This window comes from Culex pipiens, chromosome 2 (assembly GCF_016801865.2).
Source record: "Culex pipiens pallens isolate TS chromosome 2, TS_CPP_V2, whole genome shotgun sequence".
Taxonomy (NCBI): domain Eukaryota; kingdom Metazoa; phylum Arthropoda; class Insecta; order Diptera; family Culicidae; genus Culex; species Culex pipiens.
The window spans coordinates 55,991,374-56,013,605 of NC_068938.1; the positions used below are offsets into that span (position 1 = coordinate 55,991,374).

At 35.3% G+C, this 22,232-nt stretch overlaps 2 protein-coding genes across 3 annotated transcripts in view; both read right to left on the reverse strand.

Annotated features, from left to right (window-relative positions):
* The window catches only part of LOC120430358 (kin of IRRE-like protein 3), a 450,977-nt gene that overhangs the window by 255,619 nt on the left and 173,126 nt on the right, over positions 1-22,232 (reverse strand). The window lies entirely within an intron of this gene.
* The window catches only part of LOC120429735 (zwei Ig domain protein zig-8-like), a 73,826-nt gene continuing 61,145 nt past the window's right edge, over positions 9,552-22,232 (reverse strand). Inside the window, exons 4-8 of the mRNA XM_039594787.2 lie at positions 21,036-21,152; positions 20,727-20,820; positions 19,830-19,957; positions 13,510-13,678; positions 9,552-12,861 (exon numbers count right to left, since the gene is read on the reverse strand). Coding sequence (XP_039450721.1) covers positions 12,758-12,861; positions 13,510-13,678; positions 19,830-19,957; positions 20,727-20,820; positions 21,036-21,152 — 612 coding nt within the window. The 3' untranslated portion in view covers positions 9,552-12,757. The remainder of the gene's footprint in view (positions 12,862-13,509; positions 13,679-19,829; positions 19,958-20,726; positions 20,821-21,035; positions 21,153-22,232) is intronic.

Consider the following 22,232-nt stretch of genomic DNA (forward strand, 5'->3'; position numbering starts at 1 on the left):
ATTTTCAAATATTTAAAAATTTAGTGAACTATTATTTTGAAAACATTGATAAATATGATCATTTAAATACACTCTGATTGTCAAGTTTTTCTCTAGGAAAATAAGTTCGAATCACAAAACGCAAAAAAGTTTCAAGTTTACAAGTTTTATACGTTACTGAAATAGAAATCAAAAAATATCTCCAGTTTTGAAGGCATTTTAAGAAGAACAATTTTGTAAGTGAATTTGGATTTATTTAATTTTCATTTAACCTGGAATTAAAATTATTTTTTTTAAGCTAATAATTTTAAAATTTGTTTTCCCTTTTTTTAATGAATCTTTAAAAGGCCTTGGTTTTTTAAATACCAATTTTAAACGAAACCTTTTTTAAATGCATTTTGATTTTTATTTGGACGTAAAAAATATTATTGCAAATCAATGTTTTTTAAAAATAAATCTTCGTGGAAAATACGCTTAAGGTGTCTTTTTCAAATATCCGTGACCTAGAAAATATTTAAAAAAGGGATTTTAGATTTACCTTAATTTTAAAATTTTCGATACATTTAAAAGGAGACACGCAATTCTTCTGCAATCTTCACCTAAAAAAAAGCTTTCTGGATGATCGTGCACCTTCATCAAAATGTATGAAAAAAAAACTGAAATTGAAAAAAAAAACTAAAACCCACATGTCAAATAACTTCTACGTCACGGATATTTCAAAAGGACCGCTTAATTACCTTTCCAAGATTTTTTTGGGTACATTAGTTTGAAATGATAATCACCTTCCGTCATATTGGCGTAGGATCTGTACATTATGAAAAAAAACTTCCCGCTTGAATGAAGTTTGAAAAATAAATGGAAATCGTATAATTTTTATACATTTTATTAATTAGGTCCTTTTCGGTACTAAAATCTAAAGTTTTTTTCAACGATAATTTGCCTAAGGATTAACACTTTCAGATTTAAATAAAGAAAGGCGTCATCCATAAAGTATGTCACGCTTTAGGGGGGGAGGGGGTGTCTGAGAAAGTGTGACATTGCGTGTATAAGTATAGGGAAAGCGTGACAAAGGGTGGGAGCGGGGGGGGGGGTAAATTTTGGCTGATTTTAGCGTGACGTACTTTATGGATGAAGCCAAATAGTAAACAGTAATTATTATTTTTAATCTTTTTATGTACCTCGTATTTTTTTCCAGAAAAATGATTTTATTTTAAACCTCCAAGACAATCGCTATCGGGGTTGAATGTGACTGTGTGTGCTTTTTCCAGAAAGAACTGGATTAAATTAGGTCAAATTTGAATTAAAAGGGTATACAGGTAAAAAAGGCAGTCAAGAATCAATTGAATATGTCTGACTAAAAAAACCAATATTGCCTATTATTTTTTGGGTTATGATACTACATACTTGGGTAAGAGAGAATTAACAGCAAGATGAACAGGTTATCATTCAGTCATCATAGTGAAATAACACAGTTAGAGCTTATTGTTTGGTTTAACGCTTTGATTATTATTCACAATTAGAGCTTTCCAATCACAATAAAAGTGCTTCAAAACATAATTGTATCTGATAAATTTCTTTAATAAACGACTAAAAAAAACAATAAAAAAATAGAAGAAGTTTTGATAATTCACCTGCATTAAAACAAATAATGAACAATACAAAAAACATAACTATTGTTGAATTTTAGAGTACTCCGACTCCGGATATTTTCGAATTATTTTCGGATTTCCGGATATTTTCGGCTCCGACTCCAGCTCATAAAATTTAGCCGACTCCGACCCCAGCTGTTCGAGTTTTGACGACTCCGACTCCGACTCCGACTCCAGGTCCCCAAAACGACCCGACTCCAACTTCACAGCCCTGAGATATGTCATTTGACAAAAAAAATCTCTCCTGACTGGTACAATTTAAAAAGTCTCTCGTCTTGATATAACTGCTAACAAAAGCGTCATACCAATAGAAGAGGAGTCGGGGCAACTAATGTAAGAGTTGGTAGAAAATTAACCAAATTTAAAAATGAAAACAATTAAAATGATAAAAAATCTTAATCAATTCAATAAGTTTAAAAGCCATCATTCAAATTAGCTACAATTTGTCAATTTCAATTCAACCAATTTTCAACGCCCATTTGCACACCATCAGGCCCAGCAGTGACACAGCAGCAGCAGTAATTAATATCTGATTGGCAGAGGCATCATCATCATCGTGAGCTACCATCATAAAATACACCCGTTTGCAAAGTATTCAACAGGACTTCACAGCTGACGCATTTTTTTCCAATGCTGAAGTAAAATTTATTGCCCAATCATTATTAGCTTTGACATTAATTGCCCATCGACAGTCACCGCAGCAGTTTTGCCTTCCTCACTGAGGTAAGGCTATAATCCTGCTCGAAAAATGAACTTTTGAAAAACAGCTCGTAGACCTATATTCATGTATACCTATCGACTCAGAATCGAAAACTGAACAAATGTCTGTGTGTGTGTGTGTATGTGTGTGCGTATTCCCCTTGGTGCTCAAAATTCTTGCCAAGTTTTCTCGGCACTGGCTGATGCGATTTGAGTCAAATAAGTTGCATTCGATCCGGTTTGGTGCCCCATACTGCACTATTGAATTGTTTGAAGATCCGATAAGTAGTTCAAAAGTTACGTATAAAAAAGTGTCAGAGTTGCGAATCGGATCTCACATAAATGCATGTAAACTACATCCAGACCCATCACCCGACCCATCGTTGGATAGGTAATCGAAAGACCTTTCCAATGAGTCTAAAACATTGGAGATTTGGCAACCCTGTCTCGAGTTATGACCACTTAAGTGGTATTTATGTACTTTTTTGAAGCCGGATCTCACTTAAATGTATGTAAACTATGTCCGGATCATCATCCAGCCCATCGTTGGATAGGTAATCGAAAAACCTTTCTAATGAGTCCAATACATTGAAGATCTGGCAGCCCTGTCTCAAGTTATGACCACTTAAGTGATATTTGTGTACTTTTTTGATGCCGGATCTCACTTAAATGTATGTAAACTTTGCCCGGATCCACTATCCAACCCATCGTTGGATAGGTCATCAAAAGACCTTTCCAATGAGTCCAAAACATTGAAGATCTGGCAGCCCTGTCTCAAGTTATTACCACTTAAGTGGTATTTATGTACTTTTTTGATGCCGGATCTCACTTAAATGCATGTAAACTATGTCCGGATCCATCATCCAACCCATCGTTGGATAGGTAATCGAAAGATCTTTCTAACGAGTCCAAAACATTGAAGATTTGGCAGCCCTGTCTCAAGTTATTACCACTTAAGTGATATTTATGTACTTTTTTGATGCCGGATCTCACTTAAATGCATGTAAACTATGTCCGGATCCATCATCCAACCCATCGTTGGATAGGTAATCGAAAGATCTTTCCAATGAGTTCAAAATATTGAAGATCTGGCAACCCTGTCTCAAGTTATTACCACTTAAGTGATATTTATGTACTTTTTTGATGCCGGATCTCACTTAAATGCATGTAAACTATGTCCGGATCCATCATCCAACCCATCGTTAGATAGGTAATCGAAAGATCTTTCCAATGAGTCCAAAACATTGAAGATCTGGCAACCCTGTCTCAAGTAATGACCACTTAAGTGATATTTATGTACTTTTTTGAAGCCGGATCTCACTTAAATGTATGTAAACTATGTGCGGATCCATCATCCAGCCCATCGTTGGGTAGGTAATCGAAAAACCTTTCCAATGAGTCCAAAACATTGAAGATCTGGCAGCCCTGTCTCAAGTTATTACCACTTAAGTGATATTTATGTACTTTTTTGATGCCGGATCTCACTTAAATGTATGTAAACTATGTCCGGATCCATCATCCAACCCATCGCTGGATAGGTCATCAAAAGACCTTTCCAATGAGTCCAAAACATTGGACATCTGGCAGCTCTGTCTCAAGTTATTACCACTTAAGTGATATTTATGTACTTTTTTGAAGCCGGATCTCACTTAAATGTATGTAAACTATGTCCGGATCCATCTTCCGACCGATCGTTGGTTAGGTTATCAAAAGACCTTTCTAATGAGTCCAAAACATTGAAGATCAGACAACGCTCAGTCGCAAGTTATGACCGCTTAAGTGACATTTGTGTATTTTTTTTTTATTGAGAAACAAGCCTTACCTGACAAAGTTCGTTCTGCCTTTTTTTCGTTTGTTGACGTTTTTGACTTTTTTGATTATTCAGCCTCCTGTGATCAAAACTTAATTTTAACCTTTCCCATACAATCTGCAAATTTTCCGGAATCGGTTGTAACTTTTTGGCACTCACGAACTTACCATACGAACCCAACGCAAGAAAGAGCACCTCGATCGGACGTTCCGTGTTGAATTGATTCGCGTTCGAACAAAACCTTCGAAATTTTGTATATATATAAAAGATAGATAGAATTTGTGTCCAAACCCATCATATCACCAAATGTTTGTAAAAAGTGAGGAAGGCAACAACCACATAGGTGGATTAAGTTAGTTTTTCTCATTAAACTTACCATCAGGATTATTTTTTTTTTCGTTTCGTTTTTGCTGATCCTGCGAGACAAGTGATTAATTGGACTTTTTCGGAACATTAATAGAGGACTAACTGTATTTTTTTCTCACAATTTTATTTAAAATCTCTTAAAATAGTTAGTCCGCTAGAAATCGGTTTCGCTTTCAAATATTTACAACACTCTGTGTTTGCCGATTCACACCTTCTCCCAACTTACCGAATCAACTCCAAAAACAACCCTTTTCACACTTTCCTGGATCCTTCTCCTCCTCAAACATTGCAATCAAACTAGGCAAACATGAATTATAATATCGTGGCGGCACGGGTGGTGTGGTGTTGTGGGTGTTGGGCCGAGGAAGCATAAAATTAATCATTCGCGGATGATTTAGCAGGATTCGATTTGGGAGGTGGGGTTGTTTTATTAGCGCAAATAAAATCTTGCTCGGAGGTCGAACGATTGATTGGGAGGGAAATTGATGGGCGAGCAGTGGGGGCGGGCCGCCTTTTTGTGTTTGAAAAGTGATGCATGAACATCATAAATCAAATTAAAAAATCACTCCACGGTGGCCTCTGGTGGCCGTAAATCAAAATAATACCTGCCTAGAATTGATCAACGTGATATTTGTGCATCACGCGGACGTGACGATTTACCCAACGATGTTGATCATAATCAAATCAATTGAAAAATGTCCAGCGTGGTCAGGGCTCTAATTAATGTTTTATTAACGGAACGTGAATACAAAGGCTTTTGCCGTTCTGGTTTGAGATTGTGGCTTTCAGAATAATTATCATTCAAATTTGATTGAAATAGTTTCAAATGGCAGCTAAATTTATATCGAAATTGGGAAAGTTACTGAAAACCAGTGGCTCCCCACTAGTAAACAATGTTTGGAGGAAGAGGGTTGATACCCAAAATCGACGAGTATTGGTGGAATCCGATGGAAATATGGGTGCGAAACGGAAAATTTTGTCAGCGGACAAATAACACCAAACTGATATAAAATCAGCATAAATTAAAAAAACTAACAAATTTCCATCAATATACTTAAATTTAATTCTTATAGATTTTTCATTTTTTTATGCATTTTTTGAACATTTTTGAAGATTATGTCGTGTTTCTTAAACAAAGATCAACACCGGTCGGACGGTAATCGGCTATTATCCATAAAATGATAGCTGTGAGATTTTGCATTCTTTCAAGCAGTTTCAGTTTTTTTTTTTTTTCGATAAATAAAATATTGCTGATTTTTGCATTCGAACAATTCCAGCTCATAGAAGGATTTTTTCTTGTACATTTGTACCCGACCCTCTCCAATTTCAATGAAACTTTGTAGACATGTTATCCTAAGCCTATATAAGCCATTTTTGTGTATATGGAGCCAATTGTACTCGAAAATGACATTTGAGAAGGGCGTATGTTATTTAGATATTTTTGTATTCTGTAATTTAAAAATGACTGTATCTCGAAGGCGTTGCATCGTAGAAAAAAGTGGTCTGGGACAAACTTGTAGGAAATTGGACGGGCTTTCAGAAAAAAATACACTGAAAGAAAAATACACGCCAATTCCATGAGATTTTTCAATTTTTAAGTTTGAAAGTTAAATTTTAAGTAGATGTCACGATTTTTTTCGTAAAAAATTTTTGAGCAAAAAGCCAAAAATGCTACAAAAAAACTCACGAAAAATGCAGGATGGTATGTCTCTCCAAAAAGAATACAATAATCATTTACTAAAACTGTTTTTTTTTTTTTTTTGAAAAATAGTCTAAACATCATAGTTTACAAAAACCGCTAGTGGGAATCGATTCTCAAGACAATTTTACATAATAGTCTCCGTATTGACCATTGCCCTTAGTCCAATCCTTGCGAAGATACAGCGGTTTTAAAAATAAAAATTTTGAAAAAAAGCTTTTTTGGTGTTTTTTTTTGCATTTTCTATATGACAGACTTGATTTCTTAGTCTCGACAATATTTTAACGGAAGGCTCGTCCAATTTCCCATAAGTTTGCCTTTGACAGATTTTCGATTTGATACATGGGCTTACAGATATAATCTTAATTACATTGCTCATAACTGAAAACAGAATATTTTTCAGTGTGGTAGAAATCTGAATAGTAAATTATCTTACGTAATTATTAAAACGAGTCAAATTGAAAAGCTGTCAAAGTTGAGACTGAAAAATCAATTCTGTCATATAGAAAATGCAAAAACCAAAAAAAAGCTCTTTTTTCAACATTTTGCCTTCCTCACTGAGGTAAGGCTATAATCCTGCTCTAAAATTGAACTTTTTATTAAAAGCTCGAAAACCCACCTTGATGTATACATATCGAATCAGAATCGAAAACTGAACAAATGTCTGTGTGTATGTGTGTGTGTATGTGTGTGTGTATGTGACCAATAATGTCACTCAGTTTTCTCAGCACTGGCTGAACCGATTTTGACCAAACCAGTCGCATTCGACTTGGTTTAGGGTCCCATACGGTGCTATTGAATTGTTTGAAGTTTCGATAAGTAGTTCAAAAGTTATGTGGGTAATTCTCCGCCAACTCACACAGCAGTTGCCCCGACCCCTCTTCGATTTGCGTGAAACTTTGTCCTAAGGGGTAACTTTTGTCCCTGATCACGAATCCGAGGTCCGTTTTTTGATATCTCGTGACGGAGGGGCGGTACGACCCCTTCCATTTTTGAACATGTGAAAAAAGAGGTGTTTTTCAATAATTTGCAGCCTGAAACGGTGATGAGATAGAAATTTGGTGTCAAAGGGACTTTTATGTAAAATTAGACGCCCGATTTGATGGCGTACTCAGAATTCCGAAAAAACGTATTTTTCATCGAAAAAAACACTAAAAAAGTTTTAAAAATTCTCCCATTTTCCGTTACTCGACTGTAAAAAATTTTGGAACATGTCATTTTATGGGAAATTTAATGTACTTTTCGAATCTACATTGTCCCAGAAGGGTCATTTTTTCATCTAGAACAAAATTTTTCATTTTAAAATTTCGTGTTTTTTCTAACTTTGCAGGGTTATTTTTTAGAGTGTAACAATGTTCTACAAAGTTGTAGAGACAATTACAAAAATTTTGATATATAGACATAAGGGGTTTGCTAATAAACATCACGAGTTATTGCGATTTTACGAAAAAAAAGTTTTGAAAAAGTTGGTCGTCATCGATCATGGCCATTCATGGTCACCCGCGACAGACACGGACGACGAAACAAAGAGAAACGCAAAAAGTAACTTTTTCAAAACTTTTTTTCGTAAAATCGCGATAACTCGTGATGTTTATTAGCAAACCCCTTATGTCTATATATCAAAATTTTTGTAATTGTCTGCTCTACAACTTTGTAAAACATTGTTACACTCTAAAAAATAACCCTGCAAAGTTAGAAAAAACACGAAATTTTAAAATGAAAAATTTTGTTCTAAATGAAAAAATGACCCTTCTGGGACAATGTAGATTCGAAAAGTACATTAAATTTCCCATAAAATGACATGTTCCAAAATTTTTTACAGTCGAGTAACGGAAAATGGGAGAATTTTTAAAACTTTTTTAGTGTTTTTTTCGATGAAAAATACGTTTTTTCGGAATTCTGAGTACGCCATCAAATCGGGCGTCTAATTTTACATAAAAGTCCCTTTGACACCAAATTTCTATCTCATCACCGTTTCAGGCTGCAAATTATTGAAAAACACCTCATTTTTCGCATGTTCAAAAATGGAAGGGGTCGTACCGCCCCTCCGTCACGAGATATCAAAAAACGGACCTCGGTTTCGTGATCAGGGACAAAAGTTACCCCTTAGGACAAAGTTTCACGCAAATCGAAGAGGGGTCGGGGCAACTTTTCCCGATTTCGTGTGAGTTGGTAGAGAATTACCCATGTATAAAAATGTGTTTTCGCATATTTTCGGAAGATGAATAAATGGCAGTAAACTGAACCAAACATCATCATGTTATACATCGTTATTTAGGTAATTCAAAGACCTTTCCAACGAGTTCACAACATTGAAGATCTGGCAACCCTGTCTCGAGTTCTGACCACTTAAGTGATATTTATGTACTTTTTAGAAGCCGGATCTCACTTAAATGTATGTAAACGATGTCCGGATCCATCATCCGACCCATCGTTGGTTAGGTAATCGAAAGACCTTTCCAACGAGTCCAAAACATTTAAGATCTGGCAACCCTGTCTCGAGTTCTGACCACTGAAGTGATATTTATGTACTTTTTTGTAGCCGGATCTCACTTAAATGTATGTAAACAATGTCCGGATCCATCATCCGACCCATTGTTGGTTAGGTTATCAAAAGAACTTTCCAACGAATCTACAACATCGAAGATCTGGCAACGCTGTCTCGAGTTATAGCCACTTAAGTGATATTTATGTACTTTTTTTGTAGCCGGATCTCATTTAAATGTATGTAAACAATGTCCGTATCCATCATCCGACCCATCGTTGATTAGGTAATCGAGAGACCTTTCCAACGAGTCCACAACATTGAAGATCTGGCAACCCTGTCTCGAGTTCTGACCACTTAAGTGATATTTATGTACTTTTTTGAAGCCGGATCTCACTTAAATGTATGTAAACGATGTCCGGATCCATCATCCGACCCATCGTTGGTTAGGTAATCGAAAGACCTTTCCAACGAGTCCAAAACATTTAAGATCTGGCAACCCTGTCTCGAGTTCTGACCACTGAAGTGATATTTATGTACTTTTTTGTAGCCGGATCTCACTTAAATGTATGTAAACAATGTCCGGATCCATCATCCGACCCATCTTTGGTTAGGTAATTAAATGACCTTTCCAACGAGTCTTAAACATTGAAGATCTGGCAACCCTGTCTCGAGTTCTGACCACTTAAGTGATATTTATGTACTTTTTTTGTAGCCGGATCTCACTTAAATGTATGTAAACAATGTCCGGATCCATCATCCGACCCATCGTTGGTTAGGTAATCGAAAGACCTTTCCAACGAGTCCACAACATTGAAGATCTGGCAACCCTGTCTCGAGTTCTGACCACTTAAGTGATATTTATGTACTCTTTTGTAGCCGGATCTCACTTAAATGTATGTAAACAATGTCCGGATCCATCATCCGACCCATCGTTGGTTAGGTAATTAAAAGACCTTTCCAACGAGTCTTAAACATTGAAGATCTGGCAACCCTGTCTCGAGTTCTGACCACTTACGTGATATTTATGTACTTTTTTTGTAGCCGGATCTTACTTAAATGTATGTAAACAATATCCGGATCCATCATCCGACCCATCGTTGATTAGGTAATCGAGATACCTTTCCAACGAGTCCACAACATTGAAGATCTGGCAACCCTGCCTCGAGTTCTGACCACTTATGAGCCCTTGAGTGATATGTGTGTATTTTTGGATCAAATTTGTGTCCAAATCCATCATATTACATATCACCCATTGTTGGAAAAGAGTGAGGAAGGCACCAACCACATAGGTGGATTAAGTTAGTTTTTATTTTTAAAACCGCTGTATCTTCACAAGGATTGGACTTAGGACAACGGTCTTAAAAACTTAAAAAAAAAAACAGTTTTAGTATATGATTTATGTATTTTTTTAGGAGAGACATACCATCCTGCATTTTTCGTGAGTCTTTTTGTAACAGTTTAGGCCATTTCTTCAAAAAATTTGAACGAAAAAAAACGTGACATCACCTTATAATTTAACTTCTAAACATAAAAATTAAAAAATCCCGTAGAAGTGGTGTGTATTTTTCTTTCAGTGTATTTTTTTCAGAAAGCCCGTCTAATTTCCTACAAGTTTGTGCTAGACCACTTTTTGGTAGGATGCAACGTCTTCGAGATACAGTCATTTTTAAATAACAGAATACAAAAATATCTAAATAACATACGCCCTTCTTAAATGTCATTTTCGAGTACAATTGGCTCCATATACACAAAAATGGCTTATATAGGCCTAGGATAACATGTCTACAAAGTTTCATTGAAATCGGAGAGGGTCGGGTACAAAAGTACCAGAAAAATTCCTGATTTGAGCTGGAATTGCTCATTCTTAGTTTTTCAAACTTATTGAAATCATACAAACAAAATAAATAGTTAATTTCTGCAAGTTTTCACATTCTTTAGTTCGTTACATTGTATTTTTTTAAACTGCACTTTAAATTGAGTCATTCTTCAAATTTTGTATTCACGAAATAAAATATGAATTTTTTTACATAAAATGATTCACTCAACTATCAACCATCACCAAAAAAAAAACATTAGAAAATTTGAAAAGAAGATGGACGAGCTTTTTACATTGGAAAATCAGGTTAAGCCCATACAAATTTTATTTAAAGTTACATATTGAAATTTTAAGAATAAAAAACTTAAATTCATATTTCAAGCATAATTTTGAAAAAAAAATACCCGAAAATATTTTAATAATGTTTTATACATTATAAAAGTAGTGCTACAATAAAAAATAAGCTGAAATTCACAAAGCGCTAAGAATTGGTCCCGAAAAGATACAGTTTAATTTTAGCGCATCCCGAGCAGACGGAAACAACTTGGGAATAACATTTTTTGATATTTGAAAATACTTGGCCAATAACATTTTATGTTATTTATAAACAGATTTGATATTCGTCGTTAAGAAATTTTGTGTTATTGGATTGTTATTGTAATAACAGACTAATAACTTTTTTAAATTATTCTTCGAACAAATCTTTGTAATTATTTATTGTTATTTTTACAACTAATCCGATCATCACAATAACAGTTGGTTGAACATGTTATTCCAAAGTTGTTTTGGTTTTCAACCAATATCGGACTAATAACAAATTTTGTTTTGAAAACATAAACTGTTATTAAATTCTTGTTCAAAAATAGATTTTTCGAGAAGATTCCATAACATTTTCTGTTATTTTAACAGTATTTGTTATTGAAATGGCATTAATTTTGTTATTACCGTCTTCTTTTGGGATCAATTCCTAGCACTTTGCGATGTTCTACAAAGTTGTTCCCTGGATCAAAACCTATAAGAAACGTAAGAAGAGGAAAATTTGACGGGGTTTTGTGAAATTTTCTATAAGGAGTTGTAAAAAATTACAATTCTCCATAGTAAATTGATTAAAGTTCCATACAAACTTCAGATAAGAACTGGAGCAACTAAACCTTAACCAAATAAGCTCAAATTGTCAGCTCTTTTCGTAATTTTTACATTTTAGACAGGTTTTGAACACCCTGTATCTTTTGTCAGGAGCAAGTTGAACGCCGCTGTATCAGTATTAAATTAAAATTACAAAAATCAAATAACAAAATAAGTTGGGTTTTTCATCGAAAAATTAAATGCTTTGCGAAAGACAGCACCAAATGCATCCAATGCTTTGGACAGCACCAAATGCATCCAATATTTAAAAGACTTTTTTTTTGGGCCTGTTACGATCAGAAAATAGCTGTTCTGCTGTTCTGCATATTGACCAAATCGTTGAAAAATGCAGTCAAAATTTGGAACAAAATGAGAGATTGTTTGCAATAGTAAAATGAATTTGAACATAAAAGTGTTCTAACGAAAATATGTTTGAAAATGCAACACAATGTTTTCCAGTTAAAAAAAAAAACACAAAGGGCACCCCAACTTAACATATCCAAGTTACCCAAAAAAATGTGGTATAACAATGAAAATTGCTCAAAATTTATACGCACATGGATTTTCGACCCGGTCCTAAAACCATCAAGTTTATCAAGTGCAATTGAAGCCAGATGTTGTTCGACCTAAGTAGTTTAAGCGCGAACCATGTCGATAATGCTATTATCATGCGTGCCGACCAACTTTGCTCGAGACATCTATGCCACAATTCCCAGAACAATCGTCCGCCCTCCCAGTAACAAACATAACTCGGTGATGTTGGGTTGGTCGTCAAGGACTCGTTCCCAGCGCAATTCCAAACAGTTTCATCGGATAAATCAACAACTTTGAGTGATTCTTGACTTCCTATCCTAGGTCTACGCTAGCCGCCCACATTGTGAGCTGTTTCTGGCCCTTCTTGTCTCCAACAATCCATTCAAAACACATCTGCTCAACTTCCGATTCACGACTCACGGCACCGCTGGGCGATCTCGATAATTGAATCGTCGATTGCGCCACCACCGGAGGTACCAACGGATCGGGTTCCCGGCATCATTGTCGTTATTCTAATTACTCCGCCTTCTATATTATTCACAGTGACCGAGCGGCTTCCGACGGTCTTCCATTTTCCGCTGTCGGCGGGACTTCATCGATTGCTCAGCACCAGGGTGATGATTACGAACACAAACACGTGCACGGGGTCACCTATCCGGAGCTGGCCACCGTGCTGCATCGCTTCCGGGTGTTCTCCTGTAAATGTTGAGAAAAGAGAATTTTTAGGGTGGAAGTTGTGCATTGAAAAAAATCGTTCAGTACAAACTCGATGATCCGAAGACCTCGGGAATATGTTACTTGAGATAATCAAATAATCTTTTTTTTTTTTTTTTGTCCTCCAAGCAATCAATGATTACAGTGTGTAGAACTAATTGTCTGGTTGGTTTAATTGTAATCAAAAATTGTATGTTTAATATTTTGAAATTTATAAGAGTTACCATCATCAAACGTCAACTTTCCCTAGAAATACATCGCATAAATTCACTTACTCACACAAACACGCACACTGACCTGTTACAAACTCACTTTAGAGCGCTGCAAATGCAAGACGATATTGATTGTTTCCGGTTGAATGCTGACACAGAATGCAAAATGCATACGGAATTGTGGAAAGTCCATTTGTGCAGCAGCTGTGTGTGTGTGGTGTGGTGAATAGCTTGAAATCAACTGCCTCTCGTGAGTGAGTGTGTGTGTGTTTGTTTGTGTGTCACCACTGACAAAGAATGTTCAATAACATATGCAAAGTGCATTTTACAGACGATGTTATTTATAAAGCGTGGCGAAGATTTGATCAGCAAATCATTTATTCTACTTAAAAAAATATTTTTCAACGAATCTACCTACCGTTCAGGATGTGAACGTTGATGAAGTACGTGTTGGCGTTCGACGGCGAGCAGACGTACTTGCCCGAATCGGTGCTTTTGGCCCGCTGGATCAGCAGGTACGAGGTGGTCGTTTCGCCCTTTTCCGTGATAACCGAAACACCGCCCCGGGGTGAGTCGTAATTAATTTCCTGTCGGTGATCGAAAGCAAACAATATTTTCAATAATAACTGATATAGAGCTTTGGTGTTTATATGAAATGAGGGGGAAGGTTTGCATCCGTGGAAACAATTCATGTAATCAGCTCTAGCACGGGAAAAAATATTTTCTATTCTTCATAACTGATATCACATTTTTAGTGATCCAATATGAACATTCCATTGAATTATGTGATTCCCATCCCGAGCATGGATAAATAACTAGGGAAATGCGTAATAATACCTTTCTCTGCTATCAATACCAATTTTTGGTATTCCTGAACCCCTTTAAAAATTGTCTTAAGGATTATGCAAGTGCAAAATTTGGTATCATACCAATTTAAGGTATCGTTTTGATAGTTCAAAATTGCAAAATGTTTCAATGATCGGACAGCACATTGTGGTGTTTTTTTTTGTTATTATAGTTTTTTATTAGAGCAATTCTCTACGAATTAGGTCTTTTGCCTTCCTCACTGAGGTAAGGCTATAATCCTGCTCTAAAAATGAACTTTCTATTAAATGCTCCTAGACCCAGCTTCATGTATACATATCTACTCAGAATCGAAAACTGAACAAATGTCTGTGTGTGTGTATGTGTGTGTGTATGTGTGTGTGTATGTGTGTGTGTATGTGTGTGTGTATGTGTGTGTGTATGTATGTATGTGACCAAAATTCTCACTGAGTTTTCTCAGCACTGGCTGAACCGATTTTGATCGAATCAGTTGCAATCGACTTGGTTTAGGGTCCCATACATCGCTATTGAATTGTTTGAAGTTTCGATAAGTAGTTCAAAAGTTATGCATAAAAATGTGTTTTCACAAATACCCGGATCTCAATTATATGCATGTAAACGATGTCCGGATCCATCATCCGACCCATCGTTGATTAGGTAATTGAAAGGCCTTTCCAATGAGTCCAAGACATTGAAGATCTGGCAACCCTGTCTCGAGTTATGACCACTTAAGTGATATTTATGTACTTTTTTGAAGCCGGATCTCACTTAAATGTATGTAAACTATGTCTGGATCCATCATCCGACCCATCGTTGGTTAGGTAATTGAAAGGCCTTTCCAATGAGTCCAAGACATTGAAGATCTGGCAACCCTGTCTCGAGTTATGACCACTTAAGTGATATTTATGTACTTTTTTGAAGCCGGATCTCACTTAAATGTATGTAAACTATGTCTGGATCCATCATCTGACCCATCGTTGGATAGGTAATTGAAAAGCCTTTCCAATGAGTCCAAAACATTGAAGATCTGGCAACCCTGTCTCGAGTTATGACCACATAAGTTATACATTGTGTTCTTTTTTTTCTGGATCTAAAAAAATGATGAAACCACTCATATACCGTAAAACGGGGTGACTTTGATAGCCGGGGTGACTTTGATAGGTTTGCGATTTTTCCGCAAAATGAAGAGTACAATTAAAATACGTAAGGAATGGTCTAGAAACATAATGACCGTGGTAGAGAAGTGTTCAAAGTATCTCAAGAAGAACTTTTCATAAAATTTTAACAAGTTTAAATAGTAAGTTAACTATAGTTAAAAAAATGTTGATGAAAGTCATTATTTTAAACTTCTCAAAGTGTCATGATTTTCTCAATGAACATGATTTTTAATCGGAAAACGGAATGCATTTTCGGATTCTTTGGACAATTTTCCACTAGGAGAAGGTTAAATAAATTTGTAAATAATAAATAATATGTGTTTTTGAAACACCATTTAATAAAAATCTCCAAATTTATAAGCAATTTCAGTTAAATAAATTTCATCTAAAATGTGAAAACTTGTGATTCGTGCTTCAAATTCTGTAAAAAATGCAAAATAAATCGATAATATTATAAAAACAGTTTTAACAAATTTTAGGCGAAATTTCGACTTTTTAACAATTTTACCTTAAATTTATATGTATTTTGCTTAAAAGCTTATACACTTAGTTAACTAAGTATAAACATTGTTTTTTTTTCTTTAAAACTATTTCAGCTACTTTAGTGATGGTTCATTTAGGGTACAAATAAAGTTTGAATATCTTAAATATGATTTTAACAAGAAAAACTATGACTATCAAAGTCACCCCGGAATTTAAACTAAGAATTTTTAACGTAAATATTTTTCTAAACACTATTGAAAAAACGTTGTTTTCCAAAATAGTGCATGGGCTTTGTGTGGCCTACCCCAGTACATGTTTTAAAAATAACAATCTTGAGAAAAACCATACCTGTTGGAAAATATTCTGAAAACAAATTGAAATCCTATCAAAGTCACCCCGGTTTACGGTACCCATTTTTGGTAAAAAGTGAAGAAGGCATCAACCACATAGGTAGATAAAGTTAGTTTTTTCTTAAATTTTAATTTTTGTATTTTTTTATCCGACTGAAACTTTTTGGTGCCTTCGGTATGCCCAAAGAAGCCATTTTGCATCATTAGTTTGTCCATATAATTTTCCATACAAATTTGGCAGCTGGCCATACAAAAATGATGTGTGTGTGTGTGTGTGTGTGTGTGTGCAACCAACCAAACGGGACCACGCGGTCGCTTTTTACAAATTGAGTTGTTTCCATGTATTTTTAGATCTACATTCTATACATGCAAATAACTCGCATAGGCATCTGGAAGGTGTTAGCTCTGCCGAGCTTCGGTGACCCATTTCTACGCTGGCTAGCCGAGCGCGAGGTACTTCAGCTTTATCGACAAGCCCCGCTCTGAAGAACGTTTGCACCAATCGGTTTATAACGTTATTTAGAACTTCCGAACCCTTGTCAAATGGACAAGGACCCAGCGCGTATATAGTTGATAGTAACAGTATTCCTAATTCCAATCATAGCTCACCAAGTCGCGATGGCCTAGTGGTTAGCATTTTTGCTTACCAATCCAAAGGACGGGGGATCGAACCCCGACTCGTGTACTTTGATTTTTCGTTCATGTTCAGAGTTTCAAGATTAATATTTCCTATACTTTCTCGTTGGGAGCAGATGGGAATCGAACCCAGAACCATTCGCTTACAAAGCGAACAACGTAAGCAGTCAGCCATCTGTATCTTTTGAAGGAATTTTTTGATCGATTTGGTGTCTTCGGCAAAGTTGTAGGTATGGATATAGACTACACTGGAAAAAAATGATACACGGTAAAAAAATTGTGTTTTTTATTTAACTTTTTGTCACTAAAACTTAATTTTCAAAAAAACACTTTTTTATTATTTTTTTATATGTTTTAGAAGACATCAAATGCCAACTTTTCAGAAATTTCCAGGTTGTGCAAAAAATCTTTGACCGAGTTATGAATTTTCGAATCGATACTGATTTTTTCAAAAAATCGAAAAATTGGTCGCAAAAATATTTCAACTTTATTTTTCGATGCAAAATCAAATTTGCAATCAAAAAGTACTTTGGTGAAATTTTGATAAAGTGCACCGTTTTCAAGTCAAATCCATTTTTAGGTGACTTTTTTGAAAATAGTCGCAGTTTTTCATTTTTTTATAAATTACTGCAAATGTTTGCCCACCTTTGGAAACAATATTTTTGAAAAGCTGAGAAAATTTTCTATATTTTGCATTTTTGAACTTTGTTGATACGACCATTAGTCGCTGAGATATAACCATGCAAAGGTTTAAAAACAGGAAAATTGATGTTTTCTAAGTCCCACCCAAACAACACACCATTTTCTAATGTCGATATCTCAGTAACTAATGGTCCGATTTTCAATGTTTAAATATGAAATATTCGTGAAATTTTCCGATCTTTTCGAAAAAAAAATGTTCATTTTTTCTAAACAAAGACTAACATTTCAAAAGGGCCAAACATTCAATATTACGCTAATGGCACATTTTGGTCGCTGTTATTTGCCCAAGTAATATCAAAATTTGGTATTCCTGTGTTATTTACCCCTGCTCGGGATTTGTTACCAGATATTGCCCAGTTTTAGTGATTGAAAAATATATCACATTACGCCACAAGGGAAATTCCATCAAACATGCAATATCTATGATTGTTTGATTAAGAGCTGTCAGAACCTGGAGTTCAAAGTTTAAAATACCTACCATCAGCAGGGGAGACATTGCTAGGATTTTGATGAGAATTTATTTTTGGAATATTTTCCATTTGTTAAGGTTTTTCTCAAGATTATTATTTTTAAAACATGTACTGGAGTAAGCCACGCAAGGTCCATGCTCACTTTTTGGGAAAAAAGTTTTTTTGTAGTGTTTAAACAAATAGTTGCGTTGTAAATTCTTTTTTCGAATACCGGGTTGACTTTGATTATTTTTATGTCAAATGTACCATATCACTTAGGTTACTTATTAAGATTAAGAAAAAAATTAATGTTAAAATTTAGTTAACTTAGTCAAAATAAATAAAAATTTCACTTAAAATTGTAAAAAAGTCACAATTTTGCTTCAAATGTGTTAGAACTAGAGCAGAAACTTACAATAGAGACTGCAAAAGACCCAGCGGTCGGGAAAGTAGATGGTTTGATTTTTTTTTTATGAAGTTTGGAGTCTTCAGAAATACGTACACTTTGAATTTCCAAAAAATGGGCCGATTGGTTTTTCTCAAAAGTTTGCATGGAGAAAACGAACTCTTTGCTACGCTAACATATTGCATGCAATTATTTCTTGCATGCAACAGCGACGAACCGCCCTAATTCTCCATAAAAACTATGGAGAAAAACCAACTACGTCATATATATGTTTACCTGTAGCAGCAGAATGTCAACAAAAAATTCAGAACATCTTTTGGCTTTTTTTTTTTGAATTTCCAGTATTGCAGTATCAATTTGGAAAGGGAAGAAAATAATGGCTTAAATGTTTTAGATGAACTAATGAAGCTTCAATAGGTGAAGATTTTATTGAAGATTAAGACGTTTGTGATGATCAAGATGACGAAATCGAATATGCTGAAATATAATATAAATATTGAGCAAAATTGACTCGAGGCTCGAGAAAAAAATTTCAGTGGATTATGATCATTTGAAAATTTTACGCAAGTTTTGGAAATTTTTATTTAAGGTTTAGTAAGGTTACCCATAACTAAAATCTAAACGAAAAATATCACAACATTTTAATTTATTCCCCTGCTTTTCAAAATGAATTGCTTCTCCCAAAATGAAAGTCGACTTAAAAAAGTCATCAACTTATCAAAACTTCATTTCGGCAAACTGCCGTCGACTTTTATTAAACATTCTGCTTTTGTCAGGTTGATAGATTGATGCCTGTTGTGTTTTTCATGGTCGACATTCAACCGAAGGCGTATGTGTGTGTGTGTGTGTGTGTGCGCGCTCTCCATGCATCGTCTCAGTGGGAAATCGAATTTCCCGGAAGCAAATTGGATCGAGTAAGCAACAAAGCAATTCAAACAGTATTGAATGCATAAAAGGGAAGTGAGCAATCCTTCGTTTGTCAAGTGCGATTGAAGTATTGATGTATGGCACAAAGATTTATTTGATTTAAAAATATAGTTTTATTCCTTCTACTTCATTCAGTTAAAAACCTCTTATTTTATCCCTAGTTTGATTATTTTTCCGTTTTTTTGGGACATTAATTTTTAGCAACTTTTTGCAGCCGCAATATTTTGAATATTTTTCTTGGTGAGCATTTTTTTCCAAAATCTTTTCATTAGTTCCTAGTCCTTCCAGTTGTGTTCTTAAAACCCAAAAAATACAATTTTTACATATAAAAGCCCTGAGGGGACATCCATAAATAGAGGTGAATACTTTTTTGCTTCCCTCCCTTATTTAAAAAATCTTATTGTTTGTATGGAGCGTAGACAACCTTCTTCATAACTTTCAGTCAAAATAAGTATGAAGTGGTTTTGTTAAGCAAAATGTATTAATTTATTTGATTAATCGTACTTAAGTAACTAAACGGACTAAAACTATCCAAAAACAATAGAAATTATCAATGCATCAGAACTATTAAATAACAGAAAGGTTAAATTTGCTCTTTCAAATGAGCTCTAATTTAACCTCTTTTATTCGAACTTATAGAATGACCGTCATAGATTTGCATTTGACTTTCAGTTAATAAACCATCGAATACAAAATTTAATTGACTTCTCTGCCTGTTATGTTCCTTCCGAGAAAAACATATTTTAAAAATTTCCATGAAGCAATGAAAACTCTTCCATGAATTGCAACACCGTTGCTCTCACCTGGTGGTTGTGGGTCCAGATGATGGTGGACGGAGGTTCCGGCGAATTCCGCACCACGCACGTCAGGTTGACCGTGGAGCCGGTGTTGATGTAAATATCCGGCCCACCGACGATGATGGTGACGGGTTCTGAAACATAGCAACAGAGCAGGTTGGCATAACAAAAGACAACGGGTGTAACATTTACCCAATAATACCCTAGAATGAGTTCCGGGTACACAAATTGAAATTTTGTTACGGGCTCTTCATTCCCGTGATCCCCACTCCCTGAATGACGTTATTCTCGCTAAACTAATGTGCCATTTTAAAAGTCTTGAATAACGAGAGATTCACTCAATTTTTTTTTTTCGTAAAACGATGATTTCGACGTCGTCGTGCTATCTTGTCGCACCCGCCATTTCGACGTTCCGAGAAAAACGCGTTTTAAAGTTTGACCTTGAATAAACGAAAACTAGAGCACGCAATGTAAACAATAACAAACGCGTTTTGTTTGGCTGACCATTCTGTGCATTGTCCCAAAGTTTGGTTATATTTGGTTGCTGGAGTCCCGAGTTATAATTACAAATGTTTACGGTAGTCTATCTTGTACGTGCGTCAAACGCATCCTGACCTAAAATCCCTTTGGCCAATTGTCACACTTACATAAATTTTCAGGGAGTGACAAGATAGCACGACAAGATTGAAACTACTTCCATATGTAAAGTGACAAAAATGCATGGAGTTTTTTCGGTTTTTGGTGAATATCTCAGGATTGAAAGGTCAAAAGGTGAGGTATTGTGAGCTGCACAAAATGGCGTTTTTAACTCAATTTGGCCCAAAATGCACGTACGACAAGTTAGCACGATGGCGACGATTTGCTAGCAAGAAAGGTTTTGGCAAGCGTTGCCATGCCACTTACCGACTACCGACAGGTGCATGGAGTGACCCACCGGTGGTGTGGTTGATATTTGGCACTCGTACACTCCGGTGTCTCGCTTCTGGGGATATCGGATCTGGAATGGAAACAAATGTGCAATTTATTTTGTGTGAGAAATAAAACTCAATTTCCCAAATTACTTCTGTGTGCTTTCTGAGTTACGGTTATTGGAAACGAATTCATGCAAAATTATGAATTCGGATTTCAAGAACTGGATGATAAAGTAATTTATTTCGAGTTTCGAGAATTGATTGTTTCTGAAATTCAATAAAACGATAGTACTTTGTTTACCTGTAACGACCAGTCGTCCGTTTGTGGGTTGTGCACGCTCTGGAACCGTTGATCCGAGGTATACGTAAATCTACCTACGGTTAAGAGATGAATGTCTCTATGGCGGACCCAGGAAACCTGTGTAAAAAGATTTAAAATCAGTAAAACTAGATATTATTTTTTCGAAAACAAAAAAAAATAAGTTTACAGAACAGGAAAAAATAGTATGTCTGGCATATCTCTATAAAATCGGCCGATTTCGTCCATTTTTATTTTGTTGTATTTTTTTATTTGGCTCAAACTTTATGGAACCCTTCCCTGTGATCACAAACAATGTTTGCAGCTGTTTATCTGTATCTTTTGAAGGTATTTTCTGATCGATTTGGTGTCTTCGGCAAAGTTGAAGGTATTGATGAGGACTATTAAAAAAATAGGCACACGGATCGTATTAACAAAATTGAAAAGCAGAAAATAGAAAATTTTCTCAGCTTTTCAAAAAAATATTTTCAAGAGTGGGCAAACATGGGCACTAGTGTTACTTATTTTAGAAAATGAATAACTGCAACTATTTCCAAAGATGTTACCTAAAAATGGCTGTAGGGTAGAGTAGTCATCAATGAGACACGGCGAACAATGATAAAATGGCTCTCACAAGTCGTAGTTTCAACCAATCAGGCTCATATTTGGGGGAAAGGTGTGTCTACTAGATACACATCTGCCATAATAGTGACTTTGGTTATGGACGCTCCCTTGAAAAGTTATTCATAAATGTTTGATTCTGGGGTGTAAAAGTAAATTATGGACAATAAATACTTTTTCGCTCGTACACCCAAACAAATATTTCTTCAAATTTCTTTCGACGTTTCATAGGGATTGAGTTGGGCTACAATGTTCTTTCATTAGGTTTGACCAAAATTTAGAATATACCCAGAATCCAGGGGTGTCTCATTGTTCCCCACTAATTTTAGCCCATGGGTAACAATGAGACACTTTGATTTTTCTTCATTAAATATTTCAAAACAAACGTAAATCTTTCAAAACATGAATTGAAAGTTATTTTTGGCATATTTATAGAGTTTTAACTTCATTTAACCAAGCATACAAAGTTATTTGGTATAAATATATGGATTTTACAAAATTTAAATACGTTTTAGTATAACTTTTGTTAATTAAAGTTTCATGTTGGCATAATTGCTCTAAAATGTTCAAGGCAAGTCA